Source organism: Sminthopsis crassicaudata, chromosome 2 (assembly GCF_048593235.1).
Source record: "Sminthopsis crassicaudata isolate SCR6 chromosome 2, ASM4859323v1, whole genome shotgun sequence".
Classification (NCBI taxonomy): Eukaryota; Metazoa; Chordata; class Mammalia; order Dasyuromorphia; family Dasyuridae; genus Sminthopsis; species Sminthopsis crassicaudata.
Window position 1 is genome coordinate 161,664,349 of NC_133618.1, and position 14,514 is coordinate 161,678,862.

Below are 14,514 nucleotides of genomic sequence, written 5' to 3' on the forward strand. Positions count from 1 at the left end.
AAGACCTAAGGGATGGCAAGATAAGGGGCTGTTACTTTGGAATGGTATTTCCTTTCAAAGAATTAAGGGGAATTAAATTACCAATATATTACATAAAAGAAACCCATGTAAGACATTCTGTAGTGAAATATTGATTTACCCTAATATATGTTCAGCTCCCTGGGGCCTAGGAACATGAGTTGAAAGGGGGATTCCAGGGATACTGGAATCTTTAGCTCTTCTGGGATTATGATTTTTCCATTTCCTATCTGGGAGGAGGGAAAGCCTTGTCAAAGTAGACTTCCTGTTCCTGTTCCTCACACATAAAGAATTGTTATTTCAGGAGAAGGAGGAGTTATTATTTCTCTTCTTCCTTGGATATGAGACTAGAGAGAACATCAAATGTAAACTGGTTAGATTTTCAAGGTAAATATTCCTCACAATTCAATAGTAAGAGTACTTTGTGTTTTTAAATGCTGATTCTCCTTATTCTGATTTTTTTTTTTTTTTGTGGAGGGGGAGCAGTGTTTGTTTCCCATGATGTACCTAGCTGTGAATGTTACTTCCTCACTTGCCTCTTTAAAAATTTGAGAAATGGATTATTAGTCTTGACTTGGCAAACTTCTGGTCAGCTTCAGAAAATCTTTTAACTTTCCTTGGATATAGGAATTGAGACCAGTGAATAGGGAAGGACATCAGTGAGAGCATCATGAAGCATCTAGGTCCTTTTTACTTATTTCATAATGTGAAGCCCATTCTGTCCTTAACTTGCCCCATGTAGAACAGCAGTGGTATCCAGTGGCCAACTTGTTTTCCTTCTGAGTCTCCCCACTCCAGAATGATGATCTTTCTTTTCTCTTTCTAGGAGAAAGCCTATGGTCCCTTGGTTTGTAAATTGTGTGATTTTTACAATTGTGTAAAGGAATGGAAAAGGTTTTAAGATTTCTTGGCTTTGGTTCAGAGGCATCTAGATCTGGACTGAACTATAAAAAGATGAGAGAAGTCATAGAAGAAAAAGAATGTGGTTGGGAAGTGAAGGTTTGAGTAAGAAGGAGTTCATAACCCTAGACTTAAATTAACCCAGGAGAGCCAATATAGGAGCTAGCATTCCTATTGCTCCTCCTGATTCCTGGTCCTTCCTCTTCCTGTGTGTGAGAATAAGGGATCTGTCTGTTCTCTTTACTCCCATTAAAGCTCATTGCATTCCACTTAATGGTGACAATTTAAGGAGAAGTTTGAGTAGCTCAGGCCTTGGGATTTTTGCAGAGGGGCAGACATTTTAAATATCTTCTTGTTTATCTCAGCCTGCTGTACATGTCAAGATGAGAATAATTTGATGCAGCTTACACACAGACATACCCATCCTTGCATTTTGTTCTTTACTGTTGCCAGGTAATGCACTTAGCTTTCTAGATAGGGATTGCCCCTTGTACATGCAAAATTACCCTGCCATTTCTGCTTTCTCCAGAATTCCATATCAGGGCCTCAGAGCAAACTTGGTTACATTGTGGAGTTTAGGACATGTGAGGACTCTAAGGAAAGTTTGGACTGACATGACCTCCCAGCCTCTGGGATGTTGCCCTCCCTTATGTCATCGGTTAGGGATGCTGTCAGGTCCCATCTGATTAGCTTCTTCCACCTCTAACAGGAACTAAAACTAAAATTTTTCTCTCTCTCCCCAATTTTTCTAGGAGCTTGCATCCGAGAAGTCAAAGGCAGCTGCTGGGGAAGCCAATGTGAAAAAACAGCTCTTGGCCAGGGAGCAGGAGATTGTGGCTGTACAAGCCCGTATGAAAGCTAGTTACCGGGACCACATGAATGAAGTGCAGCAACTACAGGGGAAGGTGAGGCATTTGCAGGACAAAGAAGGTTGGGCCCGGGGGAGCATGTGGACTCTTGGTTTAGACTAGGACCAGAAAGGCAGAAGCATGAAGTAGGGAGGAAGAAGGGAGTGGGGCATTATTTGAATGAGTGTGTTCATTTTAGGAATATGCCATATAAACCAAGAAAGGAGAACAGGTAAAGTGAGGCTTCTTGAGGAAGAAGGTGGGACTGTCAACTTAGATGTTATCAAAAAAGTGCAAAGTATCACAGATTCAGGCTCTCATCTTAACCCTCTCACTGACTTGCTATATGTATAAATCTGAGCTAGTTCCTTCCTTTCAGAAATGGGGACATGAGTCCCTGCTGTACCTATCCCACATAGCATTGTGGAGAGAATCATCTGAGGTAATGGATATGTAAGTGCTTTGAAAAATGGAAAACATTAAGATCTTTATGGAGAGAGATTCAAGAATGTCTCTCAAATTAGAAACTGTTAAAGCTGTTTATTTTAAAAGATGAGCTGAGGAGGAAGGGCAAAAAATCGTATTTGTTATATTTCATGTCTTGCCACTGGTTTTTCACCATCTGACTACAGATGCTTTCTTTCAGCTTGATTTCTTGCAAGGTGATAATGGGTCAGGAGAAGGAAAGGGAAACTTTGTCTTCCTCTTGAGTGATAAAAGGTTTTATTGGTTTGTGGTAACTTAACTTGTTATATCAAATATATAATACAAATTTCAAACTGTGTAACCACAGAAGTAGTGAAGCAGGGAATGTTTCTGAGCCTCTAGCCTGATTCTTTTCTAACAGGCTGAGAAGGCAATGATGAAAAAGTTTGGAAGGAATGAGGAATAATAGATTTTTTTTTAAAAGTCTAATTCAAGGGAAAGAAGAGAGCTGTATTCTGCAGCCCACCTTCTATGATGCAGAAAGCAAATTTTGGTGTGAATTTGGGGCTTACATCTTCCTTTCATAAGGCTTTGTTGATTGATACTTTTCTACCCTCTAAATTTCATTTTCAGATTCGAAGTCTTCAGGAACAATTGGAGAATGGACCAAATACACAGTTAGCTCGTTTACAACAAGAGAACTCAATTCTGAGGGATGCTTTGAACCAAGCAACCAGTCAGACTGAGAGCAAGTAAGCTTCAATATTCACTGTTTAAAAATAGAAATTTAAATAAATTTGCTGAATGGTCCTGTAATTACACTAAACTAGAGGTTCTTAACCTTTTTTATGGAATGGCCTCCTTTGGCAGCTTGGTAAAAGTCTACTGACCCCTTTTCAGAACAGAATTTTTGAAAATTCATAATTGCAGCATATGTAAAATTTCAGTTAGAGAATAATGGAAATCAAATTCTCACCTCCCATAAAAATTCAGATTCCTTGAAATCCCTGGGTCTTTGGATGCCAGGTTAAGAATCCTTGTATCCTGTTTAAAATTAACATTTTCCTTTGGAGATCAAGAGGAGAGGAGAGCCCTCAGTAGTTCTTGAGTATGTTAGCTTTTTCCTGTGAGAAATAGTGCCCCTGTACTAGTGACCATGAACGTGAGCTGCATATAGGGTCAGCTTTTCTGTTTCTAGCCCAGCAGGTTTATTCTTAATGTGGATCTCTCTTCCTTGTTCCTGATGTTTATGGCAAAACTTGTATAGAGTTACAAATGAAGGTTGGAGGAAAGGAAGATGAGATTATGTTGTTTTCTGTGGCCTAAAACCATGACTATTTTTCCATACCACGGATAACTTTTTATTAGACATTGTCTGTTAATTAGATGATACTGACATCTTGTAGGGATTTTTTTCTCCCTGTGGCAGATAAGGGACTTTACTCACATATACAACATCCTAACGGTAGATTTTATTAAGATCCCCATTAATCTAATGTAAATAATTAAATCAGAGACAAAAAGTTAAACTCTTTTTTAGAATTTCTACTTAAAATTTTTTTAATTTAATTTTTTTTTAAGTGAATGGAATCTATTTCTCTTTCTCCTACTTCCTTCCTCCTCTGCTCATTAGGAAAAAGAAAAGGAAAAAACCCTTATAACAAATATGTATAGTAAAACAAAACAAATTAACCATGTCCAAAAATATATGTACCTTATTCTAAACTCTTAAGTCCACAACCTCTCTGTCAGCAAGTGTTTTTCTTTATAATTTTATTATTTTACAAATTCTTCTGGTTCTGTTCACTAAATTTTGCATTAGTTCATACAAGTCTTCCCAGATTTTTCTAAAATTCTTCCCTTCATCTTTTCTTATAGCACAATTGTATTGCATTACATTTACTATCATAATTTGTTTAGTCATTTTCCAAATGGAGACCTGTTTCCTTTAGGTTCTAGTTCTTTACCACCACAAAAAGAACTGCTTTAAATACCTTTGTACATATTTCCTTCTTTCTTTGACCTCTTTGGGGGCATAGGCCAGCAGTGATACTACTTACTGAGTTAACCAGTATGCTCAGTTTAGTAAATTTGGGGGCATAGTTCCAAATTGATTAAGCAACTTTTCAAAGTTAATGAGTAATGCTATAGAGAGTCTGGACTTCTCAGAATTTGTCAGCTAGCTGCCTGACAATGAATTTAGCCCCCAGTTTCAAATGATCCCATTTTCATTTTCATTTGTGGATATCAGTGATTGCCTTTTAACACAAAAAAAAAATATGAATTGACAAACAGTTATTTTTTTCCTCCCCATATAAGCTGTATAGTTAAAGAAAACACTTAGGGTACTGTATCTACCTTTAAGTGTAGCATTTAACTTTATTGGGGTAAATGTCAATTTCATTAAACAAACATGTCTTTGCCTAGGTCTATCTCCACTTCCATTTAGGGGTCCTTTGAGTTAAATAAAGTTTCTTGAAGTGATTGTTTCTAAGATGCTGGTGATACGTGTGACCATTTTCTTATCTGCCTTTATGGAAAAAAGAATGTGACAAAACTAGTAGAAAACTGACATGTTTGAATAAGTGAAAATGGGAGGAAGAAATCCCTCAAAATTTGCTTCTTAGAATTTAGAGAAAATGGCTATATTAGATGGTGAGCTGTAGGGTTTAGCTCTCAGCAGTGTTCCTCATGGTGATGAAGGGCCCTTGTAAAGCTATTTCCATCTCAAGTTCCACTGTGTACGTCATTATCTCCTTCCATGTTTTACTTATTGGACTTGAGTCTTTATGGTTGCCATTTCCTGAATGAAGAATAGAAGAGATAGTTTATATAGAGGAACACTGATTCTCCTCCTATGCCTTGAGTCCTCCCCCTTTTTCTCTATTAGGTTATGCATCAAAGCATTGGGGAAAGTATTTCACTCTGTGGTATTTCTTTATAATCTCTAAATTTCCCCCTCTGGATCAGATACCATTGTTTGGGACAGTGGTTCTTAATCTAAGGTCTATGAATTTGCTTTTAAACGCATACATACTTACATATATACATACAGCATACATACACATCCCCCGTATCCTATTTGGTATGATTTATATACAATTATTATATAAAGTATAATGGTATTTTATATATTATAAACTATTATTTATATGTATTTTTAATGTCTATATAACTTTAAAGAAATACAACTGTTTCAATAGAAGTGGTTTCCTTTGTAATCTAATGTTTTTTATTTATGCTTTTAAAAAGACATTCCTTTATTAACACTGGCTTTTTAGCCCTTTTGTAGCTCAACTCCTGAACTCAAACAACTACCATCTTCAGGAAGGTTGCAGACATGTGCCACAATGCTAAGCCTAAAAAATACTATCTTGAGAAGTGTCTCTAGGCTTCACCATACTGCCAATTCAGTCTCTGGCATTCTCATCCCAGCTGGCTGATTCTCGAGTTTATTCTGAAAGTGCACTAAGGTATTCTGTGATCAGAAATCATAGAATACTAGAGCTGAAAGTATCTCAGCAGTCATCTGCCTGTGATGTAATGGGAATAGATTCTTCAGAGTTGGTTCTTAGCTTAATTTTCTTGGGCAGGTTATATTCTATGTCATCTTCATTTATTATGTAAAATGGATGGATAAAATCAGATGTCAGATTTGGGTTTGTTTTTTTTCCCTTAGCTATAATTTTCTGTAGAAAGGAAGAACCTTAGGAAGAGAGCCAGTGGCTTCATTTTAATTTTATGTAGGAGATGCAGTGTTTTAAGATTTTTTTCACCCCATTTTTCCTCTAGGTTAAAAGCATTGTTTAACTTTTTCTTTTGGGTTTTCAGTGGCTACTGAGGATAATTCATCCCAATGAGCTGTGCATTATTGGGTTGGACTTCAGCTAAACTAATACATCATCTTTGTCTTACAGTATACCAAGTTTGATTATTATTATTTAAATTGAATTTTAATTTAGGCCCCTTCCTCCGTGGTCTTCTAGTTGGTTTTTGTTTTCCTTAGAAATTATATGTTGAAAAGATGGTTTGGTATCCTCTTTGGGAATCATTATTGATTTCTGATTACAGGTCTGCTATTGATTATTTTTATAACATTGGACAGTTCATTTTCTCTGTCTTTATCCCTTTCTCCCTTTCTTAGCCCTCCCCCCTACCTTCCCAGCTTGTTTCCTCATCTGGAAAATCTTAAATTGAATAGAAATAATCTTTAAGGTCATTTCTAGCTTTTAAGTTCTATGATTCTGGGACCCTTCATTAGTCCTCTTTTCTTTAGCTCAGAAAATTAGCTGAGGAAGTGGGAGATGTGAGTTAACAAAGCATTGATGCCTAACTGCTTTGCAATTCAGGAAAGCTCATCCCTGATTGCAGAGTTTATACTGTAAAGAGAATTGGGAACATGGAAGCTTTGTTGATTCTACCTCTAAATGCTTAGAAACTCCCAGGACAGTTCTCAAGGAACTGAGCCTTACTGATGAATACACAAAAACTTTTTTTAAACTACAGAAGTCTTAAAAATTATATTCCATTTGTCACCCCAAAAGATGTGTTTTTAAATTTAATTTTTAAAAAGTTTTATCAATACTTTTTTTTCTATTACATTTGCACTCAACATCAGTATCACTTCTTAATTATCTCCTTCAAATAAAGCCTTTCTTATAAATAAAAAAGAAGCCCAATAAGAGAAAGCATTGACATTTTGACTCATCATCTACTCTGTTTGACAAGAGTAAGTTTCAGTTTCTTCTGCCTATGGATCATGACCTTTTTTTTGAGAAGTGGGAGTCATTTGATTATTAGACCTTTGTAAACAAGATCAGTCATTACATTGATCTGAGTTCTGATGTCTACTAGTATTTTCCATTACGTTACTGTAGACACTCTCTTTTAAAATGCTACATACCTCTTTGGAGAGAATTAACATTTGTAAATTTCTTAAAGCATAGTGAATAGTGAGAACTATTTACTGTTTTAAATTAATTTTTTTTCAATGAACAAAAATAGATTGCCCCCTCCCCAATTGACAGGGAGAAATTCTGTGTTTTTAAATAACCATATTAAAAAGGTTTTACACAAACAAAATTAATGTACCTAAGATTAGAAGAAAAGCAAAAAGCTGAGAAACAATTTTTACAGCCAGTGTTTCTGATAAAGGCAATATATGCTTTAAATCACTATTGATTAGAGAAATGCAAATTAAGTCAACTATTATGTACCAATTCATACCTCTCAGAGTGCCTAAGATGACAGGAAAAAGATAATGATAAATGTTGGAGGGGATGTGGGGAAACTGGGATACTAACATTGCTGGTAAGGTAAAGTAGTAAAGTGATCCAGCCATTCTAGAGAGCAATTTGGAACTATGTCCGAAGAGCTATAAACTCTACATACCCTTTGATTCAGCAGTCTCACTGCTGTACCTATATCCCGTTGTAAGAGAGGAAAAAGGATCCACATATGCAAAAATATTTGTAAGCAGACTTTTTTGTAGTGTCAAAGAAGAAGAAATTGTTTGCTCCTCAGTTAGGGAATAATTGAATAAATGATGGTATATGAATATAACAATATTATCGTTCTATAAGAAATGATGAGCAGTCTGATTTCAGAAAAGCTTGGAAAGATTTACATGAATTGATGCTTAGTGAAGTGAGCAGAACTAAGAGAACATTGCACACTATAACAACAAGATTATGTGATGATCAGCGTGATAGACTTGGCTCTTCTCAACAATGCTGTGATTTAAGGCATTTCCTCAAATTCTCCATTGTCTTGGGATAGAAAATGCCATCTGCATCCAGAGAAAATAGTGCTTTTGCCTTTTTTTGTTTGATTTTTTTTCCTTTTTCTTGTGATATTTTCCCCTTTTATTCTGATTTTTCTTGTACAACATGAGAAATGAAAATATTTTTTAAAGAACTGCACATATTTAACCTATATCAGATTTCTTGCTGCTTTGGGGAGGGGGAAGATGAGGGAGGTAAGGAGAAAAATCCAGAACACAGTCTTTAAAAAATGAATATTAAAAACTATCTTTATATGTATTTGGAAAATAAAATACTGTTGAAAATTGGGGGGAAAAAGGTATGGGGAAGCAGAAAGAATTACTGTATTTCCTAGTTGTGTCCCAAAAAAATATATATGTTTCATTCTGTACTCTGTATCCATCATTCTCTGTTAGGTCAGCAGTATATTTCACCATCAATTCTTGGGAAATCATGATTGGTCATTGAATTGATCAGAATTCTCATAGATTTCAAAGTTGTTTTTTTAGTAGTGTAGTTATGTAAATTGTTCTTCTGGTTTTGTCACTTTACTCTCAATCAGTTCGTATAAGTCTCTCATATAGTATTCCATGGCAGGATTTTTTACTTTCTGAGCCAGTCATTATCCTGGAGAAAAATCATGAGAGACCTAGTCAGGGGTGAACACTTTACATTTTTCAAATAAGCCCTTCAGGTTTCACTGGAATTCTGTTTTGTTGTTGTTTGGGGGCATAAGAGAAGTTGTTTTCATTAGCCTAGGAAGCTCAAGTAGGTTAGCTTATAACAATACACCAACCTCTCATTCTGATCCAGGGACATTTTTGTCTTTCAGGCAGAATGCTGAACTGGCCAAGCTCAGGCAAGAGTGCTGTAAGCTCACAAAAGAAGTGGCTGAAAAATCTGAGGCTGTGCAACAGGAAGAACAGCAGAAGAAGAGCCTGGAAGTCAAAACTGCAGCCTTGGAGAAACAGGTCCACCAGCTGCAGGTAAGGCAAGATCTGGTGCCTCCCATGGCCACTCAGCCCCTGGGGGGCCATTCTTAGTATATATCGAGGGGCCTGTCTGTGCTTGGGCCCACTGACTCTCTCTTTCCTGACACCCTCTTGGGATTGGTCTGATCTGTCCACACTGATTCAGCTCTAATTTGGGATGATCAAAGTGCACATCTTGGCTGGAGGCCTAGCCAGACAATATTGGCTATCTCCTTTTAGGCTTGGGACCCTTGGATCATGACTTCCGAAGGCCCACATTCTCCCTCAAGACAGTTAGCCATGGAGGCAGGGTCTCTTATTTGAAGAACCTGACTAATTTTCAGCCATTTGTATATGACCTGTTTTTGTAGGGATAGATGCCCCAGAAGAAGATTCTTTCCCACTCAGAAGTGGCATTCCATATCTGGCCATTTAGAAAAATGAGAATGATGCCAATCACTTTCTCCTGAGTTTTATGTGTTCTCATCCAAAAGCATCCCTTCTAAGGGCTTGTATTTAAAAAGCAGACCTTAGCAGATGCAGTGGTGTAGTTATGTAAATTGTTCTTAAATGCAGTTTAGGAGTGGAAATAGATAATATTCAGAGTTTATTTGACTCAAGTGTGGAGAAAAACCTTCCTGTTAGGCCAGGTATTTTTTTTGTTTGGATTTTTGTATAAAAAGGGAATTGTTATCTGAGGCACTTTTGATCCTATTTATGTGCGATTATCAAAACGTGGGTGAGAGTGCTTATAGCAGGTAATAGGTGCAGTTGGAAGAACTTGTATTCTGGTGTTTCTTCTGTTCCATAATTAGCTGGGGGATATTGGGCAAACCACTTAACTTCTTTGGGCATCAGTTTCTTTCTCTGTAAAATGAGAGGATTTGGTCATTTCCTTCTAGCTCCAACATTGTGTGAGTATATCTCTCTGTAAAATGAGAGGATTTGGTCATTTCCTTCTAGCTCCAACATTGTGTGAGTATATCTAGTCTTTGAATGGTATTTGGGGTTTTCCTTTTTCTATTTTTTTTCCCTAAAGAATGTAATTTGTCATGGTCTTTTATTTTTCCTATTTCCTAAATTTAAATATGAGGTTAGGATAATTGATCCTTTGATCATAGCTCAATCATTAGTAGTTTAGGGTACTAGTTTCGGGAATCATCCCTGTTTGAATCTAAAGCTTTTATTTTTACTATTTGGAAACTATCTTTTCCCTCAATCAAGGTTTCCTACTATAGATAGATTCTTAAACTTCCCAGACTTTGTTTTCAGCATCTCTAGCAGGCTCATCATATCTTCCTTCTCTCTTCCTGGCAAGAATGTAGATCTCTGGGGAAGAAGGAGACTGCCTCTGAAACCTTACTCCACCTTTAACTGGCAACATTGTAAAACCTACTGAGAAGGAAGCAGATGTATATATGTTAGCACAACATGACACATGCAGCTTTAGGAAATGAACTGAAGTTTTGGAAACATTAGGGTTTCTTTTTCAATATGTAGCAGGCCTCTTGCATGCCTGTCTCATTGAGTTATCTTACTATTGTAAAACATCTCATGTTTTTTGAGATTTATTTAAATCTGGATTTATATAACATTGATATCTGAATCTTTATCTCATCAAGAATTTATTAAGCTGCACACAAACTTACACTGTGCAGAATACATTCAGGATATAATTTTTTTTTAAAATCTCTGAGCATGATTTTGCTTATGTCCACGCCTGCTTTTAATTCTTTGTCATTCATTGTAGAGGTCTTTGTCTATTCCTCTAGTTGTGAGCAGCATTCTGTTGTTTTTATTGTTATTGACTCTGAGGAGTATGAACTATAGGAAAATGAATTGCAGATTTTAAGATATGATTCCAAAGCTACTTATTGAGGAAACTGAGGCTATCAACACAATTTTATTTTTTGTGGATGCTGGGATGAGACAAGAAAATCGAAATTTGGGAATTCAAGTTCTCCCTCTCTTTTCTCCCCTGCCCTTTCTCTTCCAGGTCTCTCAAAAAGAAAAAGAAGACACTCTCCAGAAGAGACTGGATGAAGTGAGCGGAGAGCTTCGCAAGTCCCAGTCCAGTTACAAAAATCTTTTGGCAGACTTAGAAAAAGCAAAGGGAGATCAGCAGAATATTATTGGTTAGATAATTTTGTTATCCCTCTCTCCTTATGTGTTAGAAAATTGAGTAGCAAAGGAAAACCAAGTTTTCATAAAAGTTAGAGATGCCAGTGTTTTCCATCACTTAGGTCCTAAGTTATTCTCCCTTTCTAGCCCTAGCCAACCCTTTCTATGATGTAAAACTTTCAATGGGCTTTGTAATATCTCATGCTATCCCACTTGAGACATCCACTGGACCAGTGCAGAACTCACAAATATATAGTCTAGATGAGATTTTTACTTTCCTGATGTGAATTCTACACACCACCCTCTCCCTAAGCTATGGTATAATTTTCTCAGCTTAGTCTCTGCTTTGTGTGACTGGGAAAGGACAGGACAGTGGTTAATGCTTCAAAGCATTAACAATATAAAGAATATGGAGGAAAGTAGAAATCACCCAAGAAAAAAATAACTTGAACTTTGAAAAGTTTTCACCTTCTGCAGAATAGACTTAGTAACATCATTCTCATGTGTGTTAGAATTGATCAAAGTGAAACAAATTCACCTATGCTATTCTTATAAACCAAATCAATCACCAACCTCATTTTATAGTGTTTGAGTAATGGTCTGGAGCCTTTCCCGCTTCCCTTGTAATTATAAATGATAGTGTCATCTGTTTTCAGAGAAAAATTCAGGTCACTTAGTTCTTCCCTATCTGCTTATTGGCTGTGGGTTTTAGCAGTTAATAATAATAAAATCTTCATTGTTTTTCCCTATTCAGTAGCATAGATTGGTGTAGTGGATAGAGAAGAAAGTCTGGGTTCAAGAACTCTTGCCTCAGATGCTTATTGTGTGCTGCTGGGCAAGTAATTCAACCTTTCTCAGCTTTGGTTTTCTCATTTCTAAATTAGGGATAATAACTCCTGCCTGACAGAGTTCTCTTGAGGATCAAATTAGATAAGCTATTAAAAACAGTTTGTAAGCATTTAAATACTAACTATAAGCAATTATTGTATTTAAACCTCCCTGTTTAAAACCTTAAGTGTTTTCACCCCTTTAACTAAGATTGCAGAACAGGAACGATATTATAATAGAAGATACTGTAAAAGTTCTAGAGAATACAAACAGGGAGTACTTTCTTGATTATCCCATTTATTATTACTCCCTTCTTTATTTTTGCTGTAGAATTGCGTAGCAAATTACAGTCCTCTGAAACAGAGGTGAAAAGCAAGTCTGAAGAGTTGAATAAACTCAAAGGAAAGCTGTTGGAGTCCAGTACAGAGAATACAAAGCTCACAGAAAGGATTAAATCCATCGAGACTCTGTTGGATGCTGGCCAGGCTAAGGAAGCCAAACATGCCCAGGTCGGGACTCATCACCTTTTCTTTTAAGTAGGCCTCTCTATTCATGACAGTATTGCAAGGGCTGGATGTGTCTCCCCTGAGTTCTTTGGGGGCCTCCTAATGGTAGATAACTCTCCTCACTTTTTAATCACATCTTTGACATTGTAGAAACCAATTTATGTTCTCTTTTTCTGCTTTCTGAACTAGGCTGAAAATAAAGAGCAGGTGGAGAGAAAATTGATTTGAATCTTGATAAAAGCAAAGGAAAAATATAGGGAAATCTGTGTTAACAATCATCCTTTTTTTTTCTTTTCACTTTAGGCTAGCCAAGCTGAGGTGGACCAGTTGCAAGCAAGGTAAGACTGAAGAGCTGAATGGTTGGTTATGTGCTATCTTTCACTGACTTTTAGGCTTTAGGTTGAGTAGTTTGAGTTGAGATACATTTGAAATGAGAAAGGCCTCAGATTTTCAGAATAAGTCCATTTTTAGAAGTCTCTATCTTCTCCATATTCACTAGCATGCTAGGGATAAATATAGAATAAGGCTACTGTGTGAATAGTGATGGTTGGATATAATTGTTTTTTCTTCCCATATAAACTATTATGTTAAGAATAGGATTTGTTATTGTTACTCATACATCCTCTGAGAGAGAGCAAGATGACTTAAAATACTTTTGAGTAGGCTGATAAGTGAGAGAGAGACTGTGTGAGTGTGTGTATAGACACATGTGTATACATATATACCCATATTTAAAGGGTAGGATTAAAACTATGCAGTACTGGTTACTTGGGGAAGTTGATTACATTTCAGGGTTATTGAAAAGCTTATGATGAAAACAAATGTTTTGGTACTGGTTTGTTCACTGGTCTGCACTTTTGGGACTTTGGATTTAACCAAAGCTTGCTGGAGTGAATGATTATTTTTTTAATGAGATGACTTTAATCTGGCCCAAATCTTGGTGTTTTGAGGTTTTTTTGTATCATCAGACCTACTGATCGGTGCTGCATTCTTTCATAGTGCCTATCCTGCACAAGTGCCATTCATTTAGTGTTTGTTTGGTGTTGCTAAGGGTTGGGAATGACTACATGCTAGGGCTCCACAAGTTAATGTAATCCCAGAGTTCTTGGGACTTATTATCTCTGGAAATATAGGTTTTTCAGGGCATATTCACAGGAGATTTGACTTGGCTGGGAGAGCAGAGAGCTCAGATAGCCATATAAGTCTATAGTGGACATCCCATGTTTTCTCCAACTCTAACACAAATGTGTTTCATATGTGGTGTCCAGCAAGGTTCTCTTGCTCTGACCATGACTGCTAGATGAGTCACTGTACTTCCATCAAAACACAGCTTACTTATGTGGTCAGTTTCTCCTGGCAATTAGTGTCATCAGCTACCAAAAATAAAAAACCTACCAGAAGGCAAGGAATATCTCATTGGAAAACATGGGATCAAACTCTGCATTGTCCTGTCCTGATATGTCTTAATTCAAGACACACAACTTAGTTGAGTATTTTTTGGATACTATTTTGTGTTAAAGTAAGAATTCTTGGACACAATGAATGGTTGCTATAGAAACTGTTATTGTTTTAAAGAAGATGAATAAAAAATTAGGCCATTCAGATATATCTGGCATAAATTTTTTTCAACCTCAAAAAATAATTTTCCTGAAGCATTTGTTTTTAGCTCATCTGGTTCTGTTGCTGATAAATAATTGCTTATTTAGAAAACCTCAAAGAAACCAAGGAAGAAGACAGAAAAGTAATCTACATCTCCTTTCCATTGACCTTTCGGTTTGGTTTCTATGGGATTTTGTCTTTTCTGAAAAACTTTTGAGTGTATTTGCTTTAGGCAGATTTTTGTATCCTATTCATCTAATGATATGGAGCTCATAAGGAAGGAAAGAGTGTGTGGGAGTATTGCTAAGTACAGGTGGTTCTGGTATAGATTTGTGGGCGATATTAAAAATATTTTTATAGGACTGATAGGTTACTATGAAAAAGCAACTCTCAATTTCATGCTGCTATTGTTTTTAGGAAAAGAAAGATATGAATATTGTAACTGCCAGATTATATGAACTATATAATATAAAAGAAGATCCATAGATAAGTGCTTGTTTCCAGTTCTAATGTATGCCTTCCTTAGGGATGTGTA

At 36.4% G+C, this 14,514-nt stretch overlaps 1 protein-coding gene across 3 annotated transcripts in view; it reads left to right on the forward strand.

The window, feature by feature from the left end:
- RRBP1 (ribosome binding protein 1) overlaps nt 1-14,514 on the forward strand; it is a 126,056-nt gene that overhangs the window by 87,150 nt on the left and 24,392 nt on the right. For all 3 annotated transcript variants that reach the window (XM_074287806.1, XM_074287807.1, XM_074287808.1), the window contains exons 5-10: nt 1,671-1,823; nt 2,826-2,944; nt 8,787-8,940; nt 10,922-11,060; nt 12,205-12,383; nt 12,684-12,718. In XM_074287806.1, the coding sequence (XP_074143907.1) occupies nt 1,671-1,823; nt 2,826-2,944; nt 8,787-8,940; nt 10,922-11,060; nt 12,205-12,383; nt 12,684-12,718 (779 nt within the window). The remainder of the gene's footprint in view (nt 1-1,670; nt 1,824-2,825; nt 2,945-8,786; nt 8,941-10,921; nt 11,061-12,204; nt 12,384-12,683; nt 12,719-14,514) is intronic.